General features: G+C 43.2%; 1 protein-coding gene across 1 annotated transcript in view; it reads right to left on the bottom strand.

Annotated features, from left to right (window-relative positions):
- Positions 1 to 17158, bottom strand: part of TTC7A (tetratricopeptide repeat domain 7A) — a 596795-nt gene that overhangs the window by 264661 nt on the left and 314976 nt on the right. Inside the window, exon 14 of the mRNA XM_082252340.1 lies at positions 16910 to 16982. Within this exon, the coding sequence (XP_082108466.1) occupies positions 16910 to 16982 (73 nt within the window). The remainder of the gene's footprint in view (positions 1 to 16909; positions 16983 to 17158) is intronic.

Genomic DNA, 17158 nt, shown 5'->3' with positions numbered 1-17158 from the left:
AGTCAGAGCCCAGACTAAAACTAGATGTGCAAAGTTAGTAGAGTTATATCCCAACAGACTAAAGGCTGGAATTAAAGCAAAATGTGGTCCAACAATATACTGACATAATGGGGGGGGGGGGGGCTCCTTTTTTCCAACTTGCAATTCTGTTTTTGAATTTTTTTTTTTTTTTTCTGACATGTTGGTATTTTATCTTTCACTTGGATATTATAAGAGTAAATACAGCTGGATGAAACAAAAACGGTGTTGGTCTTCATTTCAGGCTGCAAAGCAACAAAATGTGATTATTTTAAAGGGGGGGGGGGTGATTCTTTTCTATACCCACTGTATTACATAAATGGCAATAAGTTAAGCCAAATAATTAGCATAAGAACCAGGCAAGGTCGGCAATGGTAGCCCCCTTGCTCTTTAATGATTGGATTACATGAATTTGATATTAAATATCCAGCAGACAGATGTGGGACTCAGGCATGCGATTATGGCAAGAATTGCTTGAAATCTTGGAACATGTGCACCTCTGTTCTCCATTATCCCAGCCATCAAATCCCATCAAACACAAAGATGAGCAGTGAAGATATTTTTCATGTAATCAGTGATTCATTGTGTGTTCAGAACCAGGCTGGCATCATCAGTCAATGAATCACCCCCTACTACATGGGGAGTCGCTGTGACCAGACATAATTCCTTTAGCTTCCTCTATATATTTACATTATGCAGCTGTAATGTGATTATATTCCCAGCCTCTTATCTTGTTTATTTGATTATTGACATATCATTAACCCGACAAAATCCCGTAATGTCAAGAGGTTCTCCAGGAACTCCAGTTTAACTCTTTCACACTAGCCACAAGGGGGAGCTGTTTAGTGACTTACAGTTTTCAGCTCATTAAAGCGGAATTCCACCAGTTTTTTGAAGGTCCAATTACGCTCATGCCAATCCTGAGTGCTGTAATAAATGGCGATTATTTTTTTATTTATACATACTTTTTTAAACTTCTCTTCGGCAGCACTACCGGCTGCGGCCGTCTAGGCAATTACGTCACTGGGTGCAAGGGCTCCTGGGATAGCGGCGTCATGTATGCCAGGGGTCCTTGCGAATCGCCTAGTGACGAAATCTCGCAGTATTTCCAGACTGCAAGTTACACGAACAGGCGGATCGGGATGTCATGATTTACAGGTTGCTATAGCAATGGGGTGGGAACTTCCGCTGATGCCACCATTGTTATGGCAACCTGTCGGGAAGACAGAGAGCCGCTCAGTGCACAGACGTGAGATCGGGAGGTGCAGGCTGAGTAGCCAGCTGCACCAAATCCCGGAAATCAAGAGAAGAGGGCTTCAGATGCCCACAGATGACATGGAACCTGTCTGCTTCCGAGATCTGGTTAGTCTTCAAATATCTTAACACAAACTACAGGGACTACACATAGGACATGTTCTAAATGTTACTAGATATGGTTCAACAAGTACGGAGGAGTGGTTAAAAAAAAATTATTTGGGGAACTGGAACTCCGCTTTAACTTATGCAGGGCAGAAAAGATCTGTTCGATGTGTTAGCCCCCCATCTTCAGCTCTGTTGACTGGTTGTAAGGGGAGGTGCTGCCATAGATAATATTATTTTGTAGAATTAATTACATATTTAGGGCTTACACTTGCCAGTCTTGGGTTTTCTATGAAAGGTAATGAGCTGAATGGTGTAAATCACAGAACAGCCTCTACCAGCTGTACAGGACACCAAGGGTGGGTCCTGCGCTATGTGGCACCAGGGTTCATACACATTTTCACCAATACAATTCCATGACTTTTCCATGACTTCAAGTAAATATTCATGACCTAATGTTTCATGAAATGTCTATGTATACATGTTAAATAAGAAGAAAATCCATGTCACACCCAGCAACACCCAGACTTGTATGAATAGTGTGAATTAGCCACCTTTAGAGCCCACAGTACCTCTGCAGTTAGGGTTTTGTTTCTGGATACAGCGTGACTCAAAATGGTTCCTTGTTTTACAGTGGATGAGATGGAAGCACCGCTGCCACAGCTGTGAGCCAGTGTCACTTCAGGCGCACAGGTGAAAAAGCCAGCGATCGGATTGGAAGCTGTCGAGCACGCAGCTGCAGACTGGTGCTTTGCACCTTTAGCGTGGCTAGACAGCGCTGCCTCTCCCATGTTCGAAATGTCAAACGTTTTACGACACACTGTACATTTAGCACGTCCCGGGTCCTGATCTTTCTCCAGCCACCTCTCATACTTTTCATCATGAAGCCATACATTTTTAAAGCTGCATTTCCCTGGCATTGCTGTAACACTGTGAACACACTAACTTTAGCTGAAACTGTTACCCCTGTTGTAATTTGACCAATATACTGTAACTGGAGAAAGATTAATGGCCGCTCCTGCTTGGGGATAAAGCATCAGTTCAGGCAGTAATGATGGAGGTTCAGGCGGACTGGTATGGATGGCACAGTCAGATGCACAAAATGCAGCACTTACTCTTTTAGGCCCAAGCCACAGTCACGATGGAGGAGGTGCCGGCGGACTGGTATGGATGGCACAGACGAGCAGATGCACAAAATGCAGCACTTTAAGGCCCAAGCCACAGTCATGAGGTGCAGGCGGACTGGTATGGATGGCACAGATCTGATGCACAAATGCAGCACTTACTCTTGGAGAAAGAACAGTAAATGGGTGCTCCTGCTTGCTGGAATAAGGCAGTTAAGGCAGTCATGAAGGTGTAGCTTGACACTGTGATATGGATAGCACAGTTAAATGCACAAAATGGGGCGCTTACTACTCTTAGGCCAAACCTACAGTCCCACAAGCAGGCAGAAAAGAGTTAACAGAAAGGCGCCACGCAGTGGATTGGATGCCTAATAATTTTATTGACATATATTTTACATTGGTGTAAGCATATCTGGTAGGTGTCCTTCCGGGTCCGCAGTTTGCCCTTACTGTCAGTTACTGGCCAGCAGCAGTAGCAGCCGAGGAGATGAACCAATCAGGCAGCGGGGAGGGCCGGCCACGCTTTGCCCTGAGACTGTGACTGGCCAGCAGCAGCAGCCGGGAGATTACAACCAATCAGGCAGCGGAAGCGTCACTGGAGGGCGGGCCGGCCCCATGAACGTGATGACGCGGGGGTGCGGTAACCAAAACGATTACCGCCCCCTTCCGCGTCATCACGTTCATGCGGCCGGCCCACCCTCCAGTGACGCTTCCGCTGCCTGATTGGTTGTAATCTCCCGGCTGTTGCTGCTGCTGCTGGCCAGTCACAGTCTCAGGGCAAACCGTGGCCGGCCCTCCCCGCTGCCTGATTGGTTCATCTCCTCGGCTGCTGCTGGCCAGTGACAGTAAGCGCATACCGCGGACCCGGAAGGACGCTTACACCGATACAGTATGTGGCAATAAAATCATTAGGGAATAAAATAATTAAACGAAAAAATCATTAAGCATCCGCTCCCTGCTCCTCCACAGTGCTCATATTCCATGACTTTTCCAAAACCTAGTGGGGTTTACTAATTCTCCATGACTTTCCCAGGCCTGGAAAGTGTCATCTAAAAATTCCATGACTTTTCCAGGATTTCCAGGATCGTACGAACCCTGTGGCATCAATATTCGGGTTGTGGTCTCTTTAAGGGTAATAGGTGGATGCACTCAGGGGTCTCACCCATATAGGGTGAGGGATTTCGGGACAGTTGTACAAAAGAGAGGACTGTCAGGAACTATAAACCAGACAGAGACAGAAAATGCAGTTAAAATCACACCTTTAATAAAATAGCAAAAAAATAACAGTTCAGAAACTTAATCAAAAACTGAAGTCAAAGTTTGAATGCCAGAGCAGGTAATTAGAGGAGCCGGGGTCAGGAAGCCAGAAGTCAGTGTAGTCGGGAGCAAAAACAGGAACAGGTATCAGAAGAGAAGTCAGGCAGGCCAAGACACACACAGAAAAACACTGAAGATCATAGACTATGCAAGGGCACGGAGGAAATGAGCTAAGCTGTTTAAATAGCAAAAAGGGGCTGGCTGTAGGTTGGACTAATGAGGCAGGTAATGGTAACCAGGTGAGGAACAACAAGTGGCTGGTAATTAACCGACAGCTGAGCAGCCTCAGTGCACTGAAAGAAAAGAGCTGCTTGTAAATAGCAGGAACCCAGGTCTGACAAGGACAGATTCGTAGTCCTCTCTGCATTAGTACTGGCTTATTTGGGACCTAAAATTTTGGAGGTCCGGAGTGACATTCAAGTAGAAAAAGGACCTCCACTTCCGACTACGGGGACTCTGTTCCCTACTGTGTTAAGCAGCCTCCAGGAAGAAGCACACAAGGCAGGAATTTCCCAGTGCTAAAGGGTGGGGAGTAGGAGTTTGAGAGAGAGACCAGAGTGAGTGCTGCACATGTGCTGGAAGCTGCCAAACAACTAGAGCTGGACTGTCATAACCTTGGGGTAAATCCCATATGAATGTTACATATCCTTATGTCTCCTTTATGATGTTTGTGCTGAAGATAAGGAGACAGGTCAAATCTATATTGCTGCTGAAAGTACTGTTTTTGTCTGCTTTTAAAAGGAAAATAAACACCTTTATGTTTAACCACTTCCCGCTAAACGATGTACCCGTACGTCACTTTGTTGAAGCGGTTGTACCAGGGTGAAGCCTGCAGCTGCATGCGTTTTCTTTAGAGCCGACGGTTGGCTTTCAGGCGATAATCCTGAACTTTACACTGCTATTGGCAGGAGCTGAAAGTGGTTGTACACCTTTGAAATAAAAAAAATGAACAAAGCACATCCTTCTTTACTGTGTGCTTACCTCTAATCAAAGCTCCTAGTGTGATTTCTGAACTTTCTCTCCACCCTCTGCTATCTGCATGGCTCACTTCTGATAATTTATCCACCAAGCAATCCCCTGCATGTTTCCCTATGAGATTGTGTGTGGGGGGGGTGTCAATTCCCTTCACTCAGGTCTCATATTACACTCGGCTTCCTGCTCTATGCTGTGAAATAAAAACATTTACAACGCATATCCTTCTATACTGTGGGCTTACCTCTAATCAAAGCTCCTTGTGTGATTTCTGACTTTTCTCTCCACCCTCTGCAATCTGCATGCCTCACTTTTTAGAGTCGGCGTTAGGCTTTCAAGTGATAACAACTGACGGGGCTAAGCAGGTTTTACATAAATAAATAAAAGCTGAACATTTTAAGCACCCTTGTCAGTTGTAAATGGTTTGTCTCATCCTTTTAACCATTACATCTGCAGGACAACTTGTTATGTTAAAAATAGATTTACTGGCTGGATTGTCAGATGAAAATAAAGGAAAGTAAACCTAAGTCCTTCTAAACGTCTTTCTCCTGGCAGAAGAAAAGCAGCCTAAAGAAACGCGCATAAACCCACATTTTGCGAAATCGTTAAGGCCCCTTTCATACTTGTGCGACCTGAAAGTTGCGCAACTTTGACGTGACGTCCACATGACTTAAAGCCATGCCTGTGAAATCTTGAGGTCTATGACCTCAAGTCGCATCAAAGTCAGACCAAAGTAATGCAGGGACTACTTTGAAGTCGCCGCAACTTGAAGTTGCATAGATATGAATGGTACTCTTTGGAAATCATGGGGTACGACTTGTCATGCGACTTTGCAGTCCCAAGTGGCAGGACAAGTCGCACATGTGTGAAATGGGCCCCAGACGCATATGCCTTTTGGCATTCATTCATTTCCTTAGGCCAGGATAAAAATGTATTCTGGCCATTGAAAGGAATGAATGCTCAAGCGCTCAACACCCCTAGTGTTTAGGCGCATTCAGGCGCCTTTACATGTGTTTAGGTGTGTCAGACATTTTTTCTGTTCAGAAGCTTCCCTCCTAAACAGGCCTGTAAACGCCTATTTGTGCAAAGACACATAGGCTAACATAGAGGGGTGTTTAGGGGCATAAACCCCCCCACCAATAAACTCCCTTAAAGGCAGTGTTACTGCCCAGTGTGCATAAGGCCTATAACGAAAATGAATGCAGCCATCACATCTAAGATTTAGTTGCAATATAATAAGTGTTTGCTTTTCAGTTTAACCACTTACGGACGGTAATATGTATATACGTGGTTTACCAGGAGTATGGCTGAAGGTATCAGCCACAACCCCCGGTATCGTTTTTTGCAGCGTTCTCATGAACGCAGTCCAAGCGGCTCATGAGCTGCTGGAACGCTTTCAGAAGCAGCGGGAGGGGACGCCCGGGTTGCCCTCCCCGCCTGCCCCTCGCCGGTGTTTCTAGGGCCTACTGTTTCTGTCAGTTCGCCCGAGAAACGATCTGACGGTGTGGCCAGCTGCTCCCATAGGCGATCAAAGAGTATCTATTTCTCTTAGATCCCCAGAAGAAGTCACGAAGCACGTGACCTAATGCGTAGGGCAGAGACGGAGCGTACCCGGAAGCGGAAGGGACGTTCATATCAACACAAGCGGAATGCTCGTAATATTGCCGATCACAGAAATTTGAATATGTGAGTTTTTTTATGCTTCTTTCTTAATAAATACTGAAAATACTACACCATGAGAGCATTATTTCTATCCCCACTCCCAAGAGAAATTATGGATCGAGCAGTGTAATTAACGATCATACAGTGGCAGGAGGTGTATTATATGGGCTATCTACATCCAGGACTCCCCAGAGAATCCAACTAATTTAAAGAGGCTTACCACAAGAAAAAGAGAGGTGATAGGCTAGTGAGCACTGGGTTGGTGGCACTTTAAGGAAGACGACCATTACTTACCCCAGGTCATCTATTGGTGAAGGGATTCACCGAGTACACCCCACAGGACATTCACATTGATTTTCATTTATTCAATTTTTGGCACCTTTCCATATTCTATATATTGTATTATTTATTTTTATTTTTGGCACTGATTTCTATGGATTATTACTGTGTTTGGATAGTTAATCTCATCAATGCTGCACTGTTGTATGCACGCCTAGCACCTGGTTGGATTATCCCATTATTGTTTGCTAAACACGTTGGATATATACCATTTGAGCACACTATTGTGTATACTTTCACTCATTGGAATTTGATTGGTTACCATTATTATATGTGATTATTTTTAATTACTTTTCTTGAATTTACCTGTATCACATAACCCACAGGCATTTATATACACTTCTTTAGCTAAACTTAGCTCTACATTTGTATAGAGGCAGCGCTTCACTATATTTAATATGCAAAGGCGTATCTACTCTATGGCCTTGGAAAACCAGAGCAACGTCATGACGTCACTTCCGTTTAATTTATTTTTTTTTTAAAGCAAAAGATCAAAAAAACATTTTTTTTTTTTTATTTTTTTTTTTTTTAATCTTTTGGTTTTAAAGGTAAAGAAGAAATTTGGGGTTTTATGACCCTAGATCTCTCCATAAAGACGACCAGTCATCCTTCTTTCTAATAGAAGGGAGGTTTACATTTCTTGCAAAAGGAATAAAAGTAAACAAAAAAAATTAAAAGAAACAAAGTTTTTTCCTTTTTTTGATAAAGCTATATGTTATATTAGAGTTTGTATTATGTTTTTTCCCTTTTTTTTTCTCTAAAAATCAATAAAAATGTATTAAATAAAAAAAAAAGAAACAAATAAGTAAAAATAAAAAGTAAAATAAATAAGAAAAAAAAATGAAAGTGCCCCCATCATTCCGTGCTCGCGCACAAAAGCGAACGCATACGTAAGTCGCGCACACATATGTAAACGATGTTCACACCACACATGTGAGGTATCACCGTGAACGTTAGAGGGAGAGCAAAAATTCTAGTGCTAGACCTCCTCTGTAACTCTAAACTGGTAACCTGTAAAGGGATCTATGGGGATTTTTTAAGTACCGTAGTTTGTCACTATTCCACAAGCGTGCGCAATTTTGAAGTGTGACATGTTAGGTATCTATTTACTCGGCGTAACATTATGTTTCACATTTTACAAACAATTGGGGTATATATTGTTTTTTTTTTTTTTAATTCATTAAAATGTATTTATTCCCCAAAAAATTGCATTTGAAAAACCTCTGCACAAATATCGAGTGACATAAAAAAAAGCAACGTTCGCCATTTTATTCCCTAAGGTCTCTGTTAAAAATTGTATAATGTTTGGGGGTTCTTAGTAATTTTTTAGCAAAAAATACTATAAACTCGTAAACAAAGTGCCAGAAAAAGCCTGGTCGGCAAGCGGTTAATACTGCTTTAACTGCAACAGAAAAGAATCAGGTCTCTTACTCTGTTAGGGATGTACTGGGTTACAGAGCTGTGTAATTCCCAGGAGTGGATGGACAAAAACGCAAGGTACAACAGCTTCCTATGTATTTAATTTGTTTATTTAGCGGTTTGCCTGGAGTTGAGACACATCAGGCGGTGGCACAGAACATGTGTATGAATAAAAGGGCTTCACACAGGCAGCCCAAGTCAGCCGTACAGTTTGATTAGCTCCAGATTTCATTCTCTCCTATGCACAGCCAAGTATCTACTGACAGATGTCACTGCTTATTTCATTAAGGAGCGGTGTAATGCGAGGAACATGGAAGTTGGCTTCCCAGATGGCGTTCTGAAACTCCGGGACCTGGGCTCATTTGCCAGCTTGAATTCCCAGCCAGTGCTGAGCTCTGCAGCAATCTCCTATCAGATGGGCTGCCAATTCTACAGGGGCCTGAAGCGGGCTCCACGCCGCTATCGCCTCCATCACTCGGTGCTTTTAGGAGTGGAACGCATCTCATGTTATGTATTGTACGGCCGACCGTGGTGAAGGGCAAGGCCATAAAGCAATATGCCATGAAAGCACTGACACAGCATTAGGAGGGAAGTGTGCGCTGTAAAAAAACAGGGGTTAATAGTCCGTAGGGTGATAACTAATTTGGTGGAAATGCTGCCACTGCTGCTTGCCAAAAACAAGAAAACTTCTGCATAATCAAGTTTAATGATTATTTGTCTTGCTTCCATCAAACTGGAACAGAACGAACGTAAAGACTTCATCTGTCCAAATTTATTTTTCTTCTCCCATACTTCATAAGAGCCAATAAATAGATTCGGAATGTATAGAACTGTCTTCTTAAAGTGGTTGTAAACCTCAGACATGAAAAATGAACAAAGCATATCCTTCTATAGCACATACAGTGGGTACGGAAAGTATTCAGACCCGCTTAAATTTTTCACTCTTTGTTATATTGCAGCCATTTGCTAAAATCAATTAAGTTCATTCTTCTTCCTCATGAATGTACACATAGCACCCCATACTGTCAGAAAAACACAGAATTGTTGACATTGTTGCAGATTTATTAAAAAAGAAAAACTGAAATATCACATGGTCCTAAGTATTCAGACCCTTTGCTGTGACACTCATATATTTAACTCAGGTGCTTTCCATTTCTTCTGATCATCCTTGAGATGGTTCTACACCTTCATTTGAGTCCAGCTGTGTTTGATTATACTGATTGGACTTGATTATGAAAGCCACACACCTGTCTATATAAGACCTTCCAGATCACAATGCATGTCAGAGCAAATGAGAATCATGAGGTCAAAGGAACTGCATGAAGAGCTCAGAGACAGAATTGTGGCAAGGCGCAGATCTGGCCAAGGTTACAAAAAGATTTCTGCTGCACTTAAGGTTCCTAAGAGCACAGTGGCCTCCATAATCCTCAACTGGAAGACGTTTGGGACGACCAGAACCCTTCCTAGAGCTGGCCGTCCGGCCAAACTGAGCTATCGGGGGAGAAGAGCCTTGGTGAGAGAGGTAAAGAAGAACCAAAAGATCACTGTGGCTGAGCTCCAGAGATGCAGTCAGGAGATGGGAGAAAGTTGTAGAAAGTCAACCATCACTGCAGCCCTCCACCAGTCGGGGCTTTATGGCAGAGCAGCCCGACGGAAGCCTCTCCTCAGTGTAAGACACATGAAAGCCCGCATGGAGTTTGCTAAAAAAAACACCTGAAGGACTCCAAGATGGTGAGAAATAAGATTCTCTGGTCTGATGAGACCAAAATAGAACTTTTTGGCCTTAATTCTAAGCGGTATGTGTGGAGAAAACCAGGCACTGCTCATCACCTGTCCAATACAGTCCCAACAGTGAAGCATGGTGGTGGCAGCATCATGCTGTGGGGGTGTTTTTCAGCTGCAGGGACAGGACGACTGGTTGCAATCGAGGGAAAGATGAATGCGGCCAAGTACAGGGATATCCTGGACAAAAACCTTCTCCAGAGTGCTCTGGACCTCAGACTGGGCCAAAGGTTTACCTTTCAACAAGACAATGACCCTAAGCACACAGCTAAAATAACGAAGGAGTGGCTTCACAACAACTCCGTGACTGTTCTTGAATGGCCCAGCCAGAGCCCTGACTTAAACCCAATTGAGCATCTCTGGAGAGACCTAAAAATGGCTGTCCCCCAACGTTTACCATCCAACCTGACAGAACTGGAGAGGATCTGCAAGGAGGAATGGCAGAGGATCCCCAAATCCAGTTGTGAAAGACTTGTTGCATCTTTCCCAAAAAGACTCCTGGCTGTATTAGATCAAAAGGGGGCTTCTACTAAATACTGAGCAAAGGGTCTGAATACTTAGGACCATGTGATATTTCAGTATTTATTTTTTAATAAATCTGCAACAATGTCAACAATTCTGTGTTTTTCTGTCAGTATGGGGTGCTATGTGTACATTCATGAGGAAGAAGAATGAACCTAAATGATTTTAGCAAATGGATGCAATATAACAAAGAGTGAAAAATTTAAGGGGGTCTGAATACTTTCCGTACCCACTGTATGTCTAACAAAAGGCCCGGGGGCCATGTCATGTGGCCCTCGCACCCAGTTTTTTTAGCTGGAACGTGGCACCTCCAGCTCTGCTCCCCACTGTGCATGGTGCAGGAGATGCAGGGCTGAGGGCATGGTGCAGGAGATGCAGGGCTGATGGCATGGTGCAGGAGATGCAGGGCTGAGGGAATGGTGCAAGAGATGCAGGGCTGAGGGCATGGGAGGTCTTACTTACTCATCCCTGAGATGCCTTACATTAAAAAATGGCGCGGCCTGGCGCCACACGTCATTGCGCATGTGCCGTCTGCCCGAGAATGCAGCCAGCCGCCGCTGACAGTCACTTCACTGGGTATATGTGAGGGTTTACATCCACTTTAACCACTTGCTGACCAGCCGCCATAGTTTTACTGCGGCAGGTCGGCTCTGTCCTGCGAAACAACGTACGTCGTACCTGTACGTCGCTTCGTGGGTCGGCTAGTGGGGGTGCGCGCTGCCAGAGGTGCGCTCACGCACCCATTGACCATCAGTGGGTCCAGCGGCCGCGAGGTCTGGGCACCCGCGATCGCTCTCCTTGGAGACAGAACGGCGGTCTGCTGTTGTAAATATGGCAGACCTCTGTTCTGTCTGTATTGAACACAGGGATCCTGTGTTCCTCCTATTTAGGAACACAGGTCTCTGTGTTCATTCAGCAAGCCCATCCCCCCACAGTCAGAAAGCAGCCCCTAGGGACACATTTAACCCTTTGATCGTCCCTGGTGTTAGCCCCTTTCCTGCCAGTGTCATTAGTACAGTAACAGTGCATATTTTTAGCCATTTAGATGGCTTTATTGTTTGTCATCTAGATGACAAGATAAATGTATTTTAACCACCAAAGGGCCAGGCCTATTTCTGACACTTCTTATTTACAAGGTAAAATCAGTATTTTTTGCAAGAAAATTACTTAGAACCCCAAACATTATATATTTTATTTTAGCAGAGAACCTAGATAATAAAATGGAGATCATTGCAATACTTTATGTCAAACCATATCTGCGCAGCAGTCTTGCAAACGCAAGTATCTGAAAAAAATTGACTTTTTTGAATTAAAAAATAAGAAAGCAGAAAAGTTAGCCCAATTTTTTCCTGTAATGTGTAAGATAATGTTACGCCAAGTAAATAGATACCTAACATGTCATGTAACATGTAAACTTTGGTACAAAAAATCTTTGGTACTTAAAAATCAAACTTTGGTACTTAAAAATCTCCATAGGCAACGCTTTAAAAATGTCTACAGGTTACCAGTTTAGAGTTACAGAGGAGGTCTAGGGCTAGAATTATTGCTCTCGCTCTAATGATTGAGGCGATACATCACATGTGTGGTTTGAACACCATTTACATATGTGAGCGCGACTTGCGTATGTGTTTGCTTCTGTGCGCAATCTCGGAGGGACGGGGCGTTTTAAATTTTTTTTCCTTGTTTAATTTACTTTCTTTTTACACTGTCCCTTTAAAAACATTTTTTTATATCACTTTTATGTCCTCTGGGCTTCCTGCTGTAGTTATTGATCTGGGAGCGGATGGTTTGTTATCAAGGGGTCCGCGTCTCACGCGGCTGGATCCGGCCCCAAATTTAGGCCGCGGCTTTGCGCCCTACTGGTCGGGAGCTATGTGGGGCGGCCCAGTGAGGGTGGCTGAAGCCACCACCCCTCCGCTGCCCCTGGGTGGCTGGCTCCACTGAGGCTCGTGCCCAGGCAGCTGGGCATCCACAAAAATTTAGGCCGCGGCTTGCAGCCATGCGGCCGAGTCGGCCTCCGTTGGGGATTAGTGCACTTACGGCTGGGCCTCCACACAAATTGAGACCTTGGCCTACTGGGCCATGCGGCCAGCTTAGCACCTCTTTGGAATGGGTGGCGGTTTAATTTTTAAAGGCAACCATGCAGCCATTTTAGGGGGCTATTTCCTATTGTGAGGGCCTCTATGGTGGGGCTTGGAGGGCGACCCCCTTGTTTTTGGCGGGGTCTTGTAGGTCGTCCATTCATGGACCCTGGGTCAGTGTCCCCCTTGCAGGATCGCAGTCGGCGGCTCTCCCCTGATTGTTATGTTTTTCCGGGCGACCTTAGTATATTGCGTCCACCGCCCTCCCCTGCCTTATCTGTCCATCAGATTCTGAATCTGTTGCGGGCGTGAGTCAACCTACTGGGTCTGCGTCCACGCACCCTGTGGTGTGTCATGTCACTGTACGCATGTTTTCTGTGTTCTAGAGATGTATTGTATTATCTTGTACAATTTCTTTTTTGCTAAATTTACAGTAAACACTTTTCTGATTAAAAAAAAAAAAAAGATATTTGCTTTTCACGGAGTTCATTTTGCAACATAACAGATACAGCCATTTTGTAATTGGAAAAAAATCACTAAATATCCAGCGGCAAATCTACATCAAAAAGAAAACAGCTGGAAGTGTCACCTAAACAAGGGTTTATCAGCACTGCACCTACTGTATGTGAAATAAATATAATAGACTTTCCCTAAACATGAGCCATATTTTATCATTGAATACTGAGAGGTAGATGATTATCTGTGAAAAATAACAATAAATACAATCTGCTGTATGTGATATTATCCAAGTAATAATTACCAGATCTGTTAGCCAGAAAGTCAATTTATTCAGTTTTATTTTAAAATTCATAAAATGAAGAATAAATTGTTTTCTCGTAAGAAAATGAACAATAATCTAAAATACCATATGATCAGTAAAAACTAGAAGCATGCATTTGTTTTTTATTTTAATGAATTGCCCATAGCAGCCAATCAGATATTATCTTTCAGTTTTTTACCCAGGCTAGCAAGAGGACATCTGAAATTTGATTGGTAGTTATAAGCTACACAGACTTTAACCACTTAAGCCCCGGAAGATTTTACCCCCTTCCTGACCAGGGCCTATTTTGCGATTCGGCACTGTGTGTTTTTAACAAACAATTGCGCGGTCCTGCCACGCTGTACCTAAACGAATTTGATGTCCTTTTTTTCCCACAAACAGAGCTTTCTTTTGGTGGTATTTGATCACCTGTGCGATTTTTTGATCATGCGCTATAAACAAAAAAAGAGCAACAATTTTGCAAAAATAACAATATTTTTCACATTTTTTTATATGAAATTCCCCCCAAAAAAATGTAAAAATCAAAATTTTTCAACATTTTCGGCCAATTTGTTTTATGCTACATATGTTTGGTAAAAAAAAAATCGCAAAAAGCATATTTTGATTGGTTTGCGCAAAAGTTATCGCGTTTACTAACAAAGGGAAAGATTTTTGTCATTTTTGTTGTTTTTTTTTTTTAACACGTAATGGCGGCGATCTGCGTTTTTTTTTTGGCGGGACTGCGACATTGGGGCGGACAGATCGGACCCTTGACTGACATTTTTGACACTTTTGGGGTTACCATTACTGCAGTAATCAGTGCTATACATATGCACTGTTACTGTAAAATGACACTGGTAGGGAAGGGGTTAACTTTTCTTGAGAGGGAGGGGTGGTGTGTGTCCCTAGGGGCGTGATTCTAGCTGTGATTGGCTGTGGCTTGAGCTGTAGGAACAGTGATTAACGGTCCTACATAGTAGAACCGTATGATCACTTTTTCTTTTTTCTTCACAGGGGAGAATGACAGGCAGCTTGTTTACACTAGCCGCCTGCCTTTCTCCCTCTCCACCGACGATCGCCGAGTGACCGGCGGACATCGGGTCCGCCGGTCACACGCGCGGGGGGGGGGGGTCCGTGACCGCGCGGGAGCGGGAGCGCGCCTCCAGCGGCGCGCATTCGCTCCCCAGAGCCTCACAGGCTAGTGACGTACCCATACGTCACTTTGCCTGTGAGGGGCTGACCGCCGCAGTATATGTACTTGCGGCGATCGGCAAGTGGTTAAGCCCTTCCCACCCAAGTCTAGTAGTAGACTTTAAAAGGGTCTGTACACCCCGGTCAGGAAGGATCGGCGATCATGTGACCACTGTGATTTGTCTGTGGTCCTATTAAATAGCTTAGAGTGCTGCTCCAAGTGCAAATGGTTATGGTCCGGTGATCAACTAAATCCAGGTTCTACTGTATTTAGTGTCCAGAAGGCATGGCTCTGGAGGAGCCTAAGCAAGGCTACTTTCTATCCTTTTTTGCACTTGGACTGATTAGGATTGCTGAGTTTTTTTATCCTATATTATATACAACACTAAAGGACAGAAAAGAGTGGGGCTTTGCGGGCCAGTGGGAGGAGAAGGATTACACCAAAACCAATATATATAAAAGTTACATTTTATTAGATTTACAAATAAAAAACATGGGCAATCAAGCGCATGTTGGCAAAAAAGAAAAAATACATAGAAGAAAAATATGTATAAAACCAACTAATAAGAGTCAAAGGGGTAGAAATACATCCCAGTAAGGGAGAACCAAAGCCTGTATAAGATGATATGCGGGTCTCAGATGGAGCGCGGCCAATATAGGTCCCCAGCAAGCCGACGCGTCTCGCTCAAGGCTTCCTCAGGGCCAGAGAGACCATGACAGACCGGTATTTCCTTTTTGTGACTCAGGAGGTGGCAGATTGTGGCAGAATGTGAGACAAAAATAGTGATAAACTCAGTAATCATATATAACATCTGAAGCTCATATCTATTCTCATATTGTGTGTAGATATGTATCCATCTCCCTATTCCAAGCCGGGGCGCCACTTGAAATATTTAAGTGGCTGGTATCTCATCACAGCCAAGTAAGGGGGAAGCCACGGCTACAGCCAATTATCTAGAGGATCCAGTAATCAAGTCTCTAGAGGCAGCACTTCATATATTCAATTTATCCATAATAACCAGTCAGACAGACCAAAGGGAATCGTTTTTGTAAAGAGGGAGATGTCAAATGATTACAGCCTATCTGCAATATTTAACTGGCCCCAGGTAGGTACAACACACCATCCTATATTGGGAAGAAGGGGGGGGGGTACCAACATGTACCAGGCCACCAGTAGACCTTAGGTGTATCCCACGCTGACACGCCTGCTTATATTATATTGTGAATGGCCGTTACACTGGTCACATGATGGGGAGCTGGTCCTGCTGGCAGAGATGTATAGTAACTAAGTAGAACTACTTCACTACACTTTCCTGGAGTATAATTTTTTTCTCCTACTTCCACTTTTACTTCACTACATTTTTTCGATGATTTCAATACTTCTACTCCGATATTTTTTTTTTTGTGCTGCATAGTTACTCGTTACAATTATAAAAATTACCACTGCCAGAACAGTAGATGGCAGGTTTCATGAAGCTCAAAACATGTGTATTATCAGCGACTACGAAAATAAAAGCTACTGCATGTATAAATAAAAGCTGCATTTGAAATAATAAAAAACATATGATGTTCAAACTTTTGACTTCTTTCTTTAATAACTACATAACACAGTACTTGTACTTTTACTTTCAGTACTTGAGTAGCAATTTTTTTTTCAAAACTACTGGTACTTTTACTTTCAGTACTTGAGTAGCAAAATTTTTTAAAAAACTACTTGCAATACTTAAGTACAAAAAATATTGAATACTTTAGTACTTCTACTCAAGTCACTTTTTGATTGAGCACTTCCACTTCTACTCAAGTCACTTTTTGATCGAGCACTTGTACTTTTACTCAAGTATGGGTTTCGAGTACTTTATACAACTCTGCCTGCTGGCCACCGATCATGAGTCTTTGACAACTTTGTCTCTAGGCTGGGAGCATGCTCTCAGCCTAGAAACTTTGACCATCCAGTGATGCAAATGTGCGGTATGTGGGCGTTAAAGCCCACTCTTTTGTCGCTGCACATTTGTGTTATGTGGGTGGCAACAGGTTAAGCTATTCGATTTTCAAATGTTCATACGAATATTCATACAAACATTCTTAGTACATTTGATGACTTGTAAAATGTAGTTTAAAAGTACTTTCATTTGATTTGATTTTGGAATGATTTTAATTTCCTGAATGAAAACCACATTCACTGTTAGACATTTGTTAATTTGAGACAAATTTCCCATCTTGCTCATTTGAATTGAAAATGATTGTCATTATGACTAACCATTAGAAAACGAAACAAGTGTTCCTGAAGCTACCAGTGTACGACGAGCTTTATGGTCAGTTCACAGCTGTGCATGGCTCTCCTGCACATAACTTTGCTCACTTACCTGTCGGACAAGTCCCAGCTGAAGTGACAAGTAGAGGATAATCTGGGTGTCTTCTGGATCTAACTCATGTGCCCTGCAAAACAACAGCACTAAATTATCACAATCGCTTTTCATGCTTTGGTGTCCATGCTTAAGAAAAACCCCAAAAACATCAATAACCATATATACTACATGGCCTATGCTTGTGGACACCTGACCATTACATCTATAGGAGCCTGTGGGACAACCCATTTCACAACCATGGGCATT

The sequence above is a fragment of the Pelophylax lessonae genome, assembly GCF_965119305.1.
Source record: "Pelophylax lessonae genome assembly, chromosome: 3".
Classification (NCBI taxonomy): domain Eukaryota; kingdom Metazoa; phylum Chordata; class Amphibia; order Anura; family Ranidae; genus Pelophylax; species Pelophylax lessonae.
The sequence above is the reverse complement of the archived record's forward strand: the minus strand, read 5'-3'. Positions and strand labels throughout refer to the sequence as shown.